A 13,650-nucleotide genomic window follows, 5' to 3' on the forward strand; every position below is an offset into this window, starting at 1 on the left:
CGCTGTTGGAATAATTGTTTGTAAGTTATCACAAAAGAAACGTTGTATTATGAATGCTGTCTTTCGAGGCCTAACAAGAGGAAGAAGGCTCGTAAAACTCCACTGTGATTTCAACACGGACAGATGGCAGGATCTGCTCAACTTCCAGTGGAACTCTCTTTGAAGTGTTAAACGAACTCTCTTTGAAGTCAACGCTATTTACGACCCGCTGCCCTTTTGAAGCAACTGTGGTCAGGAGACGGGAGGGGTTATCCATTGTCCTCCAACACCTGCCCCAGCTGGATCCAGGAAGAGCCCAAGCCCGAGAAATCCCACTTCTTGGTCTTCAAAGCGACCGAAAACAATGACTGTTTTACATACTTCCCATTCCTGCTGTGACATGTGTTGGTGCAGGGACGGCGTGGCGCAGTGGGAGAGTGGCCGTGCGCAACCCGAGGGTCCCTGGTTCAATCCCCACCTAGTACCAAACTCGTCATGTCCGTTGTGTCCTGAGCGAGACACTTCACCCTTGCTCCTGATGGGTGCTGGTTAGCGCCTTGCATGGCAGCTCCCTCCATCAGTGTGTGAATGTGTGTGTGTGAATGGGTAAATGTGGAAGTAGTGTCAAAGCGCTTTGAGTACCTTGAAGGTAGAAAAGCGCTATACAAGTACAACCCATTTATCATTTATTTAACATCTGAATTAAAAGAGGAGACGAAAACCTTCTTCGTCAGAGCGTGGTGCAGGACTGTACAGAGAGTGCAGTGGCCATGTCTCTCCTCAATATTGAGTCCAAATTGAATTCTGTCTCGGTTTGATTCCTTGCCTTTTGTCTTGTTTAATAGATGTCCTCAGTGTTTGAACGTGACATCACGCAAAGGCAGTGCCTTTAAGGTTTATTGGCGCTCTGTACTTCTCCCTACGTCCGTGTACACAGCGGCCTTTTCAAAAGTCATACATTTTACTTTTTGAAACCGATACCGATAATTTCCGATATTACATTTTAAAGCATTTATCGGCCGATAATATCGGCAGTCCGATATTATCGGACATCTCTAAATGCAACACCCTGCGGAGATGATGTAGGTGTGCCTAATGAAGTGGTCCAGTAAATGTATTGTTTGTTGACCTCCACAGCAATAGCTGCACGCTGGACTTCTCCTTCGATCGCTCTGACGAGCAGCCCCTTGACGTATTCGAGGACATCTTTGCCAATTTCGAAAAGAGGAAGTGAGTGGGAGCGATAACAATGTTCTTCCTCTGCATAGCTGTGTGTACAGTACCTGTTATGGAGCCTCATCATTTCATTAATTTTTTTTTGCAGGAAAACAAGAGCTGGTCGACGGAAGCAACTTATTCCAAAGGTGAAGTGTTGCGTAATGTTTTTCATTTTGTATCGTAATTACTATCAATGCAAGCACGTTAGCATTAAGCTAAGCAAGTTGTTGCCGCGGTTGTCGTTGGATATCGCTCATGTCGAAGGGTCACCAGTGTGGAGATGTTATCGATGAGGCAGGAGTCCAAGATGAACAGTTTTTCTCTCCACTTAACAGGTGAAACATGTAAAAAAAAATATATTAAAAAAATGACTCCATTGCTATGAAAACAGAAGTTGTCCTTGAAGGGGAACTGCACATTTTTGGGAATTTTGCCTATCATTTACAATCCCTATGTAAGACAGGAACACAAACACACTGCAAAAACTGAAATCCAAGTAAGATGAAATATGTCAAATAGGTGATATTTGCTTATTTTCTGTCTGATAAGATAATTCTTCTCACTAAGCAGATTTTATGTTAGAGTGTTTTACTTGTTTTAAGTGTTTTGGTCCTAAATGATCTCAGTAAGATATTACAGCTTGTTGCTGAGATTTGATGACCTATATTGAGTAAAACATGCTTGAAACTAGAATATCAACTGTTGCAAAGCTGTGTCATCAACACTCACAAGTATAAAACTACTTTTTTAAAGTAATCATTTCTTATTTCAAGCATGAAAAAAAAAATCATGACTTTGACACAATTGTGTCTCATAATTAAAACAGATGACAGCCAAATGGACTTTGCTGTTTTATTTTCAATGAAACAATAGAAAATAGGTACTCATATAGTAATACAGTTGGCACAGTACAGTAAACTGACAGTTAATATTTAAACATTTAACATTTCTAACAATTTTGAACAGAAATAGTTCATGCACATTCAGATAAATTCTTCAAAATGACAATTAAAAACATTTTGGCCGGGGGCCAGGCTGTATATATGCGCACTAATTGACTGAAAGAGCACGCACTTGGTGCGATGATGTCATGTTATCCATGGAAAAATGCATTTTTAGGCAATATGATTTGCCTGAGCGGCTAGGGGACCCCGAGAGTAACAAGCGCTTGCCTTGTTGTCTTTCCATTAAGAACAATAAATTAGTTTTTAGTATAAGTTTGCTGGTTTCAAGAAATGTAATGTATGTCAAGATAATGGCACTAGCATTTACTTCATTGAAGAATATTTTTCAACATATTGAGCAAAAAGGTCTCTTTTTTTTCTACCAAGAAAAGTGCACTTGTTATTAGTGAGAATATACTTATTTTAAGGTATTTTTGGGTTCACTGAGGTTAGCTAATTTGACATGTTTTGGAAAGTCTTGACAAGCCAAATGTTCTTGTTCTATTGGCAGATAATTTTGCTTAGTTCAAATAAAATACCCCTCATTTTTGTATTTTTTTTTTTTTCTTGTTTTTGAACACTGACTTTTTGCAGTGCATGTTTTTCTTTTTTTAATGCATTTTAAATTGTAAATAAATGTTAAAAAGTCAGCTAACAATAAAGTCAATAAGTCACTCTGTTCCACCTTTACAGCTCTCTAAAAAAAATATCCAAACACCTCGGTCAACATTTTAACGTTTCAAATACACGCTGCTAAACAAAATCGCCACGGAACAGCCCCGCCATCCACAGTCCGGTTAATCCCCACCGGCGTACGAGATCTCGCGATTCCGCGCGTAACCACGTGATGAGGGAAGTTGCAATAAAGCAAACCACAAACGGTTTATTCTGTCCTTCCAGAGGAGCAAAAGCAACTAAACTCGGCCCTGCCGTTAATTATAGGTGCCGAACGGCAACACCGGTGACAGTTTTGCCTTGATAAACAACTATTTTTTGTAGCAAACAACAATACAATAGCAACGTCATCCCTGCACTGCAAAAAGTCAGTGTTCAAAAACAAGAAAAAAATAAAATAAAAATTAGGGGTATTTTTATCTGCTAACAGAACAAGAAAATTTGGCTTGTCAAGACTTTCCAAAACAAGTAAAATTAGCTAACTTCAATGAACAAAAATACCTTAAAATAAGTATATTCTCACTAATAATAAGTGCACTTTTCTTGGTAGGAAAAAGACCTTTTTGCTCAATATGTTAAAAAATATTCTTAAATGAAGTAAATGCTAGTGCCATTATCTTGACATAATGATATGCATACATCATGATTTTTTATTTCATGCTTGAAGTAAGAAATTATTACTTTAAAAAAGTAGTATTTTGTACTTGTGAGTGTTGATGACACAGCTTTGCAACACTTGATATTCTAGTTTCAAGCATGTTTTACTCAATATAGGTCATCAAATCTCAGCAAACTGAGATCATTTAGGACCAAAAGTAAAACACTCTAACATAAAATCTGCTTAGTGAGAAGAATTATCTTATCAGACAGAAAATAATCAAATATCACCCTTATTTGAGATATTTCATCTTACTTAGATTTCAGTTTTTGCAGTGTGCCGAGCGTGTCACAACAACCTCTCCAGCTGGGTTCATGCTGCTCTGTCTGGGCACTCCCCTGCTTTCCCATATCAGCTGGTATTTGACACAGGCCCCCATATCCCCATACAGCTGCCCGGGATATGCCTGTATATTATTCTTTAATTTAGACCTCCAGAATCCGCATGGGCCCAGGCCAGGCACAGCTTGAAAAAGTTACGTGGGTCCCCACTCCAATGGGCTCACCACTCATAGGAGGGGGCATAGAAGTCGGGTGCAGTGTGAGCTGGGCGGCGGTCGAAGGCAGGGCCCTTGTGCGGTCCAATTTTCGTCCATAGAAGCTACCTCTTGGGACTTGGAACGTCACCTCTTTGTGGGGGAAGGAGCCTAAGCTGGCGCGCGAGGTGGAGAACCTTCTCCGGCCTCTACATTCATCTCTCATCCTCAGTCACTAATCTGGCTGTTAGAATGGACCCTCACCTGACCTTTGAGGCTCAAATAAAACAACTGTGCAAGACCTCCTTCTACCACCTCAGGAACGTTGCTATACTCCGCCCCTCACTCATTCTCTCTGATGCTGAGAGGCTCGTCCACACCTTTGTCTCCTCCAGGCTGGACTACTGCAACACACTTCTTGTCGGGATCCCCAGCAAGAACATCCAGAAGCTGCAGTACATACAGAATAGTGCTGCTAGGATCCTGATGAGAGTGTGGAAATATGACCATATCACACCAGTTCTCAAATCCCTTCAATGGCTTCCTGTTCCACTCAGGATTGAATACAAAGTCTCCCTATAAACCCACCAGTGCCTCCATGGAAATGCCCCACTCTACCTCAAAGAACTACTCCCCCCCCAAATCCTCCACACGACACGACAGGCTAACCTCCTCCAACCTCCGAGGACAAAGCTACGAACAATGGGAGACCGGGCTTTCTGCTCCGCCGCTCCCAGTCTGTGGAATGCTCTCCCTTACCACCTGAGGGCACCACAGACTGTGGGTGCTTTTAAAAAAGGCTTAAAAACCCTTTTTAAAAAGACCTTTTTTAGATATATGCATACTAGTTGTAGTTTTTATTTTTATTATCTTTTTATTTTATTTTTTTTAAAGGGGAACATTATCATCAGACCTATGTAAGCGTCAATATATACCTTGATGTTGCAGAAAAAAGACCATATATTTTTTTAACCGATTTCCGAACTCTAAATGGGTGAATTTTGGCGAATTAAACGCATTTCTATTATTGTGACGTCACATCGGGAAGCAATCCCCCATTTTCTCACTTTCGTCGGTGTGTTGTCGGAGGCAGGCCCTAACCAATCTGGCGCCCTAGGCAAGATTTTAGGTGGCGCCCCCCCACATCGGCAGTGAAGTGTATATACTCACAAGAAACCGAATAGCTTTGTCTTTGACCTTTTTTTTTTACTTACAACTATAAATAAATGATAAATGGGTTGTACTTGTATAGCGCTTTTCTACCTTCAAGGTACTCAAAGCGCTTTGACACTACTTCCACATTTATCCATTCACACACACATTCACACACTGATGGAGGGAGCTGCCATGCAAGGCGCTAACCAGCACCCATCAGGAGCAAGGGTGAAGTGTCTTGCTCTGGACACAACGGACATGACGAGGTTGGTACTAGGTGGGGATTGAACCAGGGACCCTCGGGTCGCGCACGGCCATTTTCCCACTGCGCCACGCCGTCCCTATACCTAATATATAAAGGGGTGGAAAAGTGACTATTACCTGCAGGGCAAACATTAGCTAACCAGAAGGCAATAATGTAAACAAAAAACACCTGCTTAAAAGATCTAATACAAATGTCCCTGAGGAATGTAAGGTGGGAGTACTGTAATTACCTAACGTTACATTATTATTTTCCATAACAATTTAGCCCCCTCCACAATATTAACCCGACGTTAAAACAGAACTAGCTATTTATTGATTAGCAATTGCCGAATCATGTAACATTAGCTTAATGCTAAAAAGCCAGGTAACTATCACATTCTGTAACAGACAAATAATTTCATGTAGGCTAACGTTACCTACCTGCTACCTCTGTCTTTTCTCGTTTCTCCTCCTCTTCTTTTCTCTTTTTTCTTCCCTGGGCACCTGACAGTTTTGGCCGTTTTGACATCTTGTGTTGATTTTTTGATGTGGTGACGTCCAAAAAGAGTCATGATACGGGAAGGGAGGGGGCGCACCGTGCGGGGGGGGGGCGGTTTAATGTTGTAACAAATAATATTTCTATTATATAGGCTTTACTTTGCATTTTAATTAACGTGGGATTATTTTTTGTATTTAGAAATAATAGTACCAACTTTTTTTTTTTTTTTCTCTAACATTTGTGGAACTGGCGTGGCGCCCCCTGATGGACGGCGCCCTTAGCATTTGCCTATACGGCCTATGCCACGGGCCGGCCCTGGTCGGAGGGTGTAACAACACGAACAGGGACGGATTCAAGTTGCACCAGTGGTTCAAAGATGCGAAAGTGGCAAGAAATTGGACGAAATTTGTTCAAAATACAAGGGTGTGGGGAAAGCCGACGAAATGGTCAGTCGTTTGTTCCGCACACTTTACCGACGAAAGCTATGCTACGACAGAGATGGCAAGAATGTGTGGATATCCTGCGACACTCAAAGCAGATGCATTTCCAACGATAAAGTCAAAAAGAAATCTGCCGCCAGACCCCCTTTGAATCTGCCGGAGTGTGTGAGCAATTCAGGGACAAAGGACCTCGGTAGCACGGCAAGCAATGGCGGCAGTTTGTTCCCGCAGACGAGCGAGCTAAACCCCCTGGATGTCTTGGCTCACACCGTCCCTTATGCCACCGAAGATGATCAAGAGAAGAATATCGACCCTAGCTTCCCTGGCCTGCTGACATCAACTCCAAAACTGGACAGATCAGCTTTCAGGAAAAGAGAGCGGATGAGGGTATGTCTACAGAATATATTAATTGATGAAAACTTTATTCATCACTCGCGGTTTTACATAAATTATTATACATAAACTGTTTACCAATAATTTAGCTTAAAAACATTTGTTTTTCAATCATTCGAGTACATTCGGGTAGTCTTGTGTAATGCATTTTGTGACTATTTAGGTATGGTTAACCTGAGTGCTGAAATCGTGGAAAAATATATGTTCTTAGCGCGCCTGAAATGGGCTGTCTGCACTCTCAAAGTGCATGTTGTTGCCAAATGTATTTCATATGCTGTAAACCTAGTTCATAGTTGTTAGTTTCCTTTAATGCCAAACAAACACATACCAATCATTGGTTAGAAGGCGATCGCCGAATTCGTCCTCGCTTTCTCCCGTGTCGCTGGCTGTCGTGTCGTTTTCGTCGGTTTCGCTTGCATACGGTTCAAACCGATATGGCTCAATAGCTTCAGTTTCTTCTTCAATTTCGTTTTGGCTACCTGCCTCCACACTACAACCATCCGTTTCAATACATGCGTAATCTGTTGAATCGCTTAAGCCGCTGAAATCCGAGTCTGAATCCGAGCTAATGTCGCTATAATTTGCTGTTCTATCCGCCATGTTTGTTTGTGTTGGCTTCACTATGTGACGTCACAGGAAAATGGACGGGTGTTTATAACGATGGTTAAAATCAGGCACTTTGAAGCTTTTTTTAGGGATATTGCGTGATGGGTAAAATTTTGAAAAAAACTTCGAAAAATAAAATAAGCCACTGGGAACTGATTTTTAATGGTTTTAACCCTTCTGAAATTGGGATAATGTGCCCCTTTAATACACTGTAGCACTTTGAGGTTGTTTGCTCAATGTAAAGTGTTTTTTACAAATAAAAGAAGCTCCGGCTAGATTTAGTCTGACTCACTTTGACGAGCAATGGCCCTGGAACTGGTCCTCTCGAGAGGGGCTGGACTCTCCACTCTAACGTTGCAAGTAGTAAGAGGCAACAGGCGGGTGTGACAATTCAATTGTTGTCCTTCGGCTCAGAGCCTGTCATTGGAGTTAAACCCAGTAGACGAGAGGGTAGCTTCTAGAGATGCGCGGATAGGCAATTATTTCATCCGCAACCGCATCACAAAAGTCGTCAACCATCCGCATCCACCCGAATTAACATTTAATCAACACCGCACCCGCCAGTTGTTATATATCTAATATGGACGATGCAAGGCATTAGTGAGGTTATAAAGCTTTTGCCTGTTAAAGAAAGGAGACTGATCCAATGCAGCAATCATCTGCTGCTGAGCGCACCTCCAAGCGCGTGGAGGTGCGATGTCCCTCGCACCCGCGGTGCGCGCTGAAGCCTCGAGCGCGAGCCCGGGTGGAGCCATCCTACTCGTCGCGGCCTAGCCCTCGTGGCTCTCGCTGCCGGCGACAGCCGGGTATGGGCCCGACGCTCCAGCGCCATCCATTTTCAGGGCTAGTTGATTCGGCAGGTGGGTTGTTACACACTCCTTAGCGGGTTCCGACTTCCATGGCCACCGTCCTGCTGTCTATATCAACCAACACCTTTTCTGGGGTCTGATGAGCGTCGGCATCGGGCGCTTTAACCCGGCGTTCGGTTCATCCCGCAGCGCCAGTTCTGCTTGCCCCACCCCTTTCGTGAGCGCACTGCGCGCGGAGTGACCCCTGTTACGTGCCCCCGGCAACTGGGGGTGGCGGGCAGGTAAGCTGCGCGGGCGGAGCGCGCGGAGTGACCCCTGTTACGAGCCCCCGGCCACGGGGGTGGCGGGCAGGTAAGCTGCTTACCTGCTGCGCGTGACGCCGGCCGCGGCGGGGTGTCGGTGCGGTGGGCGCGGTGGTGGCCCTGGACGTGCGTCGGGCCCTTCTCGCGGATCACCTCAGCTACGGCTCCCGGTGGGGCCCTCTCGGGGGAAGGGGCCTCGGTCCCGGACCCCGGCGAGGCGTCCCTTCTCCGCTCCGTAAAAGTGTCCATCTCTTTTTTTTTTTCTTTTCTTCTGTTGTGGCATATGCAGCAGGTGCCTGCTCGTTTTTTCGTATGTGGGTAACAACATTTAACTATGTATATATATTTCCGAATTGGTTTAACTGCCACCCGCCTGAATCTATTTAAAATCTAATTTTTTTTTAATTTCAACCGCCTGACCCGACACGCGGATAAAATCTAATTTTTTTTTATTTCAACCGCCCGAACCGCGGATAATCCGCGGACTCCGCGGTTGTGTCCGCAAACCGCACTTCTCTAGTAGCTTCCCTCCACCTACAAAAAGGGCGGGTACTGCTGTTTGTTGAGTAAGCACAAACAACAGTCAGGACCCGCCCTTTTTGGATCCCCTCGATGCAGTCCTGGAGAGTGCTTCCTCAGGTGATTCCCTTGTTCTGCTGGGTGAGTTCAACACTCACACTGGCAACGACAGTGAAAACTGGAGAGACATGATTGAGAAGAACAGCTGCCTGGATCTGAACCAGAATGGTGTTTTGTTATTGGACTTATTTGCTCGACACAGATTGTCCATATGTTCAAACATATAGGTGTCCAAATGTGCACTTGGCAACAGGACACCCAAGGCTGCAGTTCGATTTTCGTGTTTAGTGTTTGTGCATGACTGTTTGTAGACCACACGCCCAGTGATGGTAGTAGACTCCGCAATCAATTGAATAAAGATATTAACTAGAATGTTCTTGTGTGTCTTTGTACCATCAGAATCTCATGAATTTGCGCTCCCTCCAACACGTTGTGGGTCTGGATCACAATCAAAGCCACAAATCTGCCAGCCACTGTGTCCCACGTGTGACGTCTGCCACAGTTTGCGCTCAGTTTCAGGTTTGTGCTATCATTATTAGCAGAGGTGGGTAGAGTAGCCAGAAATTGTACTCAAGTAAGAGTACTGTTACTTTAGAGATTTATTACTCAAGTAAAAGTAAGGAGTAGTCACCCAAATATTTACTTGAGTAAAAGTAAAAAGTATGTTGTGAAAAAACCACTCAAGTACTGAGTAACTGATGAGTAACATACACACACACACACACACATATATATATATATATATACATTGATATATACAGTATATAATTTATATGTATTTATTTTGCTGTTTTTGTTTACATGTTAAAGATGTTTTAATGATTATACATGCATGTTTAACATATAGATTCCTTTCTTTCATGAAGACAAGAATACAAGTTGGTGTATTACCTGATTCTGATGACTTGCATTGATTGTAATCAGACAGTAGTGATGATAACGTCCACGTTTTCAAATGGAGGAGAAAAAAAGTTCCTCCTTTCTGTCTAATACCACATGAAAGTGGTGGGTTTTTGGCATCTTATTTGTCCAGCTTCCATATTCGTTTTTATACACTTTACAAGAAATATATTGGCGGCAAACTCCTTAGCTTGCTAGCTTGTTTGCGCTGGCTTTCGGAGACTCTTGTTTTGAAAGCGCAGGCGCGATGGAGCGGCACCTTTATTGTGAAGACAGGAACTGTGCAGTCAGTCTTTAGGCTTTTGACGGGATGTACGGTTGAAATAAAAAAGTGTCTTTTTTCCTTCACACTTTTGATTGATTGATTGGAACTTTTATTAGTAGATTGCACAGTACAGTATATATTCCGTACAATTGACCACTAAATGGTAACACCCCAATAAGTTTTTGAACTTGTTTAAGTCAGGTCATGTGACCACCTGGCTCTGTTTGATTGGTCCAACGTCACCAGTGACTACATCTGATTGGTGGAACGAAGTGAAACGTCACCAATAAGACAGGCACTTTGAAGGTCTGTCTGACAGACCAAAACAAACAAAGCGTGCATTAACAGATGGATAAAAATTAGTAGCGAGTAGCGAGCTGAATGTAGATAAAAGTAGCGGAGTAAAAGTAGCGTTCCTTCTCAATAAATATACTTAAGTAAAAGTATGTTGCATTAAAACTACTCTTAGAAGTACAATTTATCCCAAAAGTTACTCAAGTAGATGTAACGGAGTAAATGTAGCGCGTTACTACCCACCTCTGATTATTAGTGTGCAGAAGTTATACAAGTTTTTTTTTGCGTACTAAAACTGAAAGTAGGAATATTTTCTTCCCACAGGTGTCACTCACAGGGCTGATGGACACGTTGGCGAAAGCTGAGACGTCCTTTATTTTCTGCGTGCGCTCCAATGCTCAGAAGGTATTTTGGACATTTTTTGCAACTTCATGTTGCATGTATATGAATCTGCAAGTCTTTTTTTCCCCACTTTGTTTTTCACAGAAAAAGTTGCACTTTGATGATGAGCTTGTGTGCCGGCAAATCCGCTACACTGGCATCCTGCAGATGGTTCTGGTCCAGAAGTCGGGTTACACTGCCAAATACACTTTTAAGGTGACGATTTGCGTACAGTATATCATGTGCATGTATCTGGTTCAGGATGGGTACCGAATTCGGTGCTTTTATAACAGTGGTCTTTCCAAGTGGGGAAGTCATTTTCAACTCCTCTCTTAATACAAGTACAGTCTCTAATAACAGATAAAAGATAAAAAACATGCTAGATTATACAAAGAAAGCGTCACCTAGAGTAGTGTTTTTCAACCTTTTTTGAGCCAAGGCACATTTTTTTGCATTGATAAAATGCGGAGGCACACCACCAGCAGACATTAAAAAATGAAACTCAGTTGACAGTAAAAAGTGGTTGGATATGACTTTAAAGCATAACCAAGCATGCATCAATATAGCTCTTGTCTCAAAGTAGGTGTACTGTCACGTACTGTCACATCACACCCTGACTTATTTGGACTTTATTGCTGTTTTCCTGTGTGTAGTGTTTTACTTCTTGTCTTGCGCTCCTATTTTGGTGACTTTTTCTCTTTTTTTGGTATTTTTTTGTAGCAGTTTCATGTTTTCCTTTGAGCGATATTTCCCGCATCTACTTTGTTTTAGCAATCAAGAATATTTCAGTTGTTTATATCCTTCTTGGGGACATTGTCGATTGTCATGTCATGTTCGAATGTACATTGTGGACGCCATCTTTGCTCCACAGTAAGTCTTTGCTGTCGTCCAGCATTCTGTTTTTGTTTACTTTGTAGCCAGTTCAGTTTTAGTTTCGTTCTGTATAGCCTTCCCTAAGCTTCAATGCCTTTTCTTAGGGGCACTTACCTCATACTTGCCAACCTTGAGACCTCCGATTTCGGAAGGTGGGGGGTGGGGGCGGGGGCGTAGTCGGGGGTGATTGGGGGCGTGGTTAAGATATATATATATATATATATAAGAAATACTTGACTTTCAGTGAATTCTAGCTATATATATATATATATATATATATATATATATATAAAATAAATACTTGAATTTCAGTGTTCATTTACAAACTACAACTCACAAACACTTTAGAGTTAGGCTCCACCATCAGAATGTGTACTTAAAGTTAAAGTTAAAGTACCAATGATTGTCACACACACTAGGTGTGGCGAGATTATTATCTGCATTTGACCCATCACCCTTGATCACCCCCTGGGAGCAGTGGGCAGCAGCGGTGGCCGCGCCCGGGAATCATTTTGGTGATTTAACCCCCAATTCCAACCCTTGATGCTGAGTGCCAAGCAGGGAGGTAATGGGTCCCATTTTTATAGTCTTTGGTATGACTCGGCCGGGGTTTGAACTCACAACCTACCGATCTCAGGACGGACACTCTAACCACTAGGCCACTGAGACCTAAACTTATAAACTTAAAACTTAAACTTATAAAGATCACATGGATATTATTCAGTGAGTTGATTCACCAAAACTAACCTGTTATACAGGAGGAAAAAGCACACAGGACGTTTCAATTGTTCACAGACTGGTCGCGCTCATCAGAATGACAAGACACTTCTGGTTTGCAGGCGATAGCATTCAATTAGGAAGAAACGCTCTTCTGCCCCCTACTGACCAATGTGAATACTGATAAATGTGTAATGACAGCTCCAAAAACGAATTCAAACCACAAAATAAAATAAATAAATCAACACAAAAACGTGACACATTATGGGTGGGTCACATATGCATGTACAGTAGATGGCAGTATTGTCTTGTTTAAAAGTGTCACAACATTGCTGTTTACGGCAGACGAACTGCTTTACGGTAGACACTGTTGTTGTGTGTTGTCAACACGTCACTCAGGTCCGCCTGAATTTCGGGAGTTTTTCGGGAGAAAATTTGTCCCGGGAGGTTTTCGGGAGAGGCGCTGAATTTCGGGAGTCTCCCGGAAAATCCGGGAGGGTTGGCAAGTATGACTTACCTTTTGTTTATTTTTGGTTTAAGCATTAAATACATTTTAATTAAATTATAAAATTAAATTAGCTACCTGCTGCCACCTACTGATATGGAAGAGTATGACACGGTTACTCTGCCGAGCTCTAGACAGCACCGACACTCAACAACACATCATTTGCAGACTATAATTACTGCTTTGCAAAAAATATTTTTAACCCAGATAGGTGAAAATAGATAATCTCCCATGGCACACCAGACTGTATCTCACGGCACACTGGTTGAAAAACACTGACCTAGAGAATTGTAAAATTCTCCATATCAACTCGGAACAACAGAATGAAACTTGAAAAATGTTCTAACAGCGGTTTATATTTCAAGAACACTGAAAGATCTTCCAATTATTAGGCGGAAGCCCGGCGTACAGACCAGCTTAGGCCTAACCCACTTGTCATTTACTTGTAGCGACACAGAACATCCGATGTCTAGTTTGGCTGCAATGGAACAATCCACTCTATGCTCCCTATTGAAGTCAGTGGACTCTGTGTCCCTTGCAGTCTTAAAACCATTGCCACTATTTTAGGAAACACATTTATTTCAATTAAACATCACGTCTAGTTGCAAACTCGGCACTGGCTCAAGTACTGACTCAAGCACTTGGCGTAAAACAGACGTATTCATAGCGGACTGCCTCTAGGTCATAGGTGTCAAACTCTGGCCCGCGGGCCAAATTTGGCCCGTCGTGTAATTTCACTT

General features: G+C 42.6%; 1 protein-coding gene across 4 annotated transcripts in view; it reads left to right on the top strand.

Annotated features, from left to right (window-relative positions):
- LOC133618439 (myosin IXb) overlaps positions 1 to 13,650 on the top strand; it is a 158,785-nt gene that overhangs the window by 79,335 nt on the left and 65,800 nt on the right. For all 4 annotated transcript variants that reach the window (XR_009817306.1, XM_061978788.1, XM_061978790.1 and 1 more), the window contains exons 16-20: positions 1,117 to 1,209; positions 1,304 to 1,343; positions 9,375 to 9,494; positions 10,759 to 10,839; positions 10,921 to 11,031. Coding sequence is in view for 3 of the 4 variants with exons in the window: in XM_061978788.1 (XP_061834772.1) it covers positions 1,117 to 1,209; positions 1,304 to 1,343; positions 9,375 to 9,494; positions 10,759 to 10,839; positions 10,921 to 11,031 (445 nt within the window). In the remaining variant the exon portion in view is untranslated. The remainder of the gene's footprint in view (positions 1 to 1,116; positions 1,210 to 1,303; positions 1,344 to 9,374; positions 9,495 to 10,758; positions 10,840 to 10,920; positions 11,032 to 13,650) is intronic.

The sequence above is a fragment of the Nerophis lumbriciformis genome, linkage group LG19 (assembly GCF_033978685.3).
Source record: "Nerophis lumbriciformis linkage group LG19, RoL_Nlum_v2.1, whole genome shotgun sequence".
In the NCBI taxonomy this organism is placed as follows: domain Eukaryota; kingdom Metazoa; phylum Chordata; class Actinopteri; order Syngnathiformes; family Syngnathidae; genus Nerophis; species Nerophis lumbriciformis.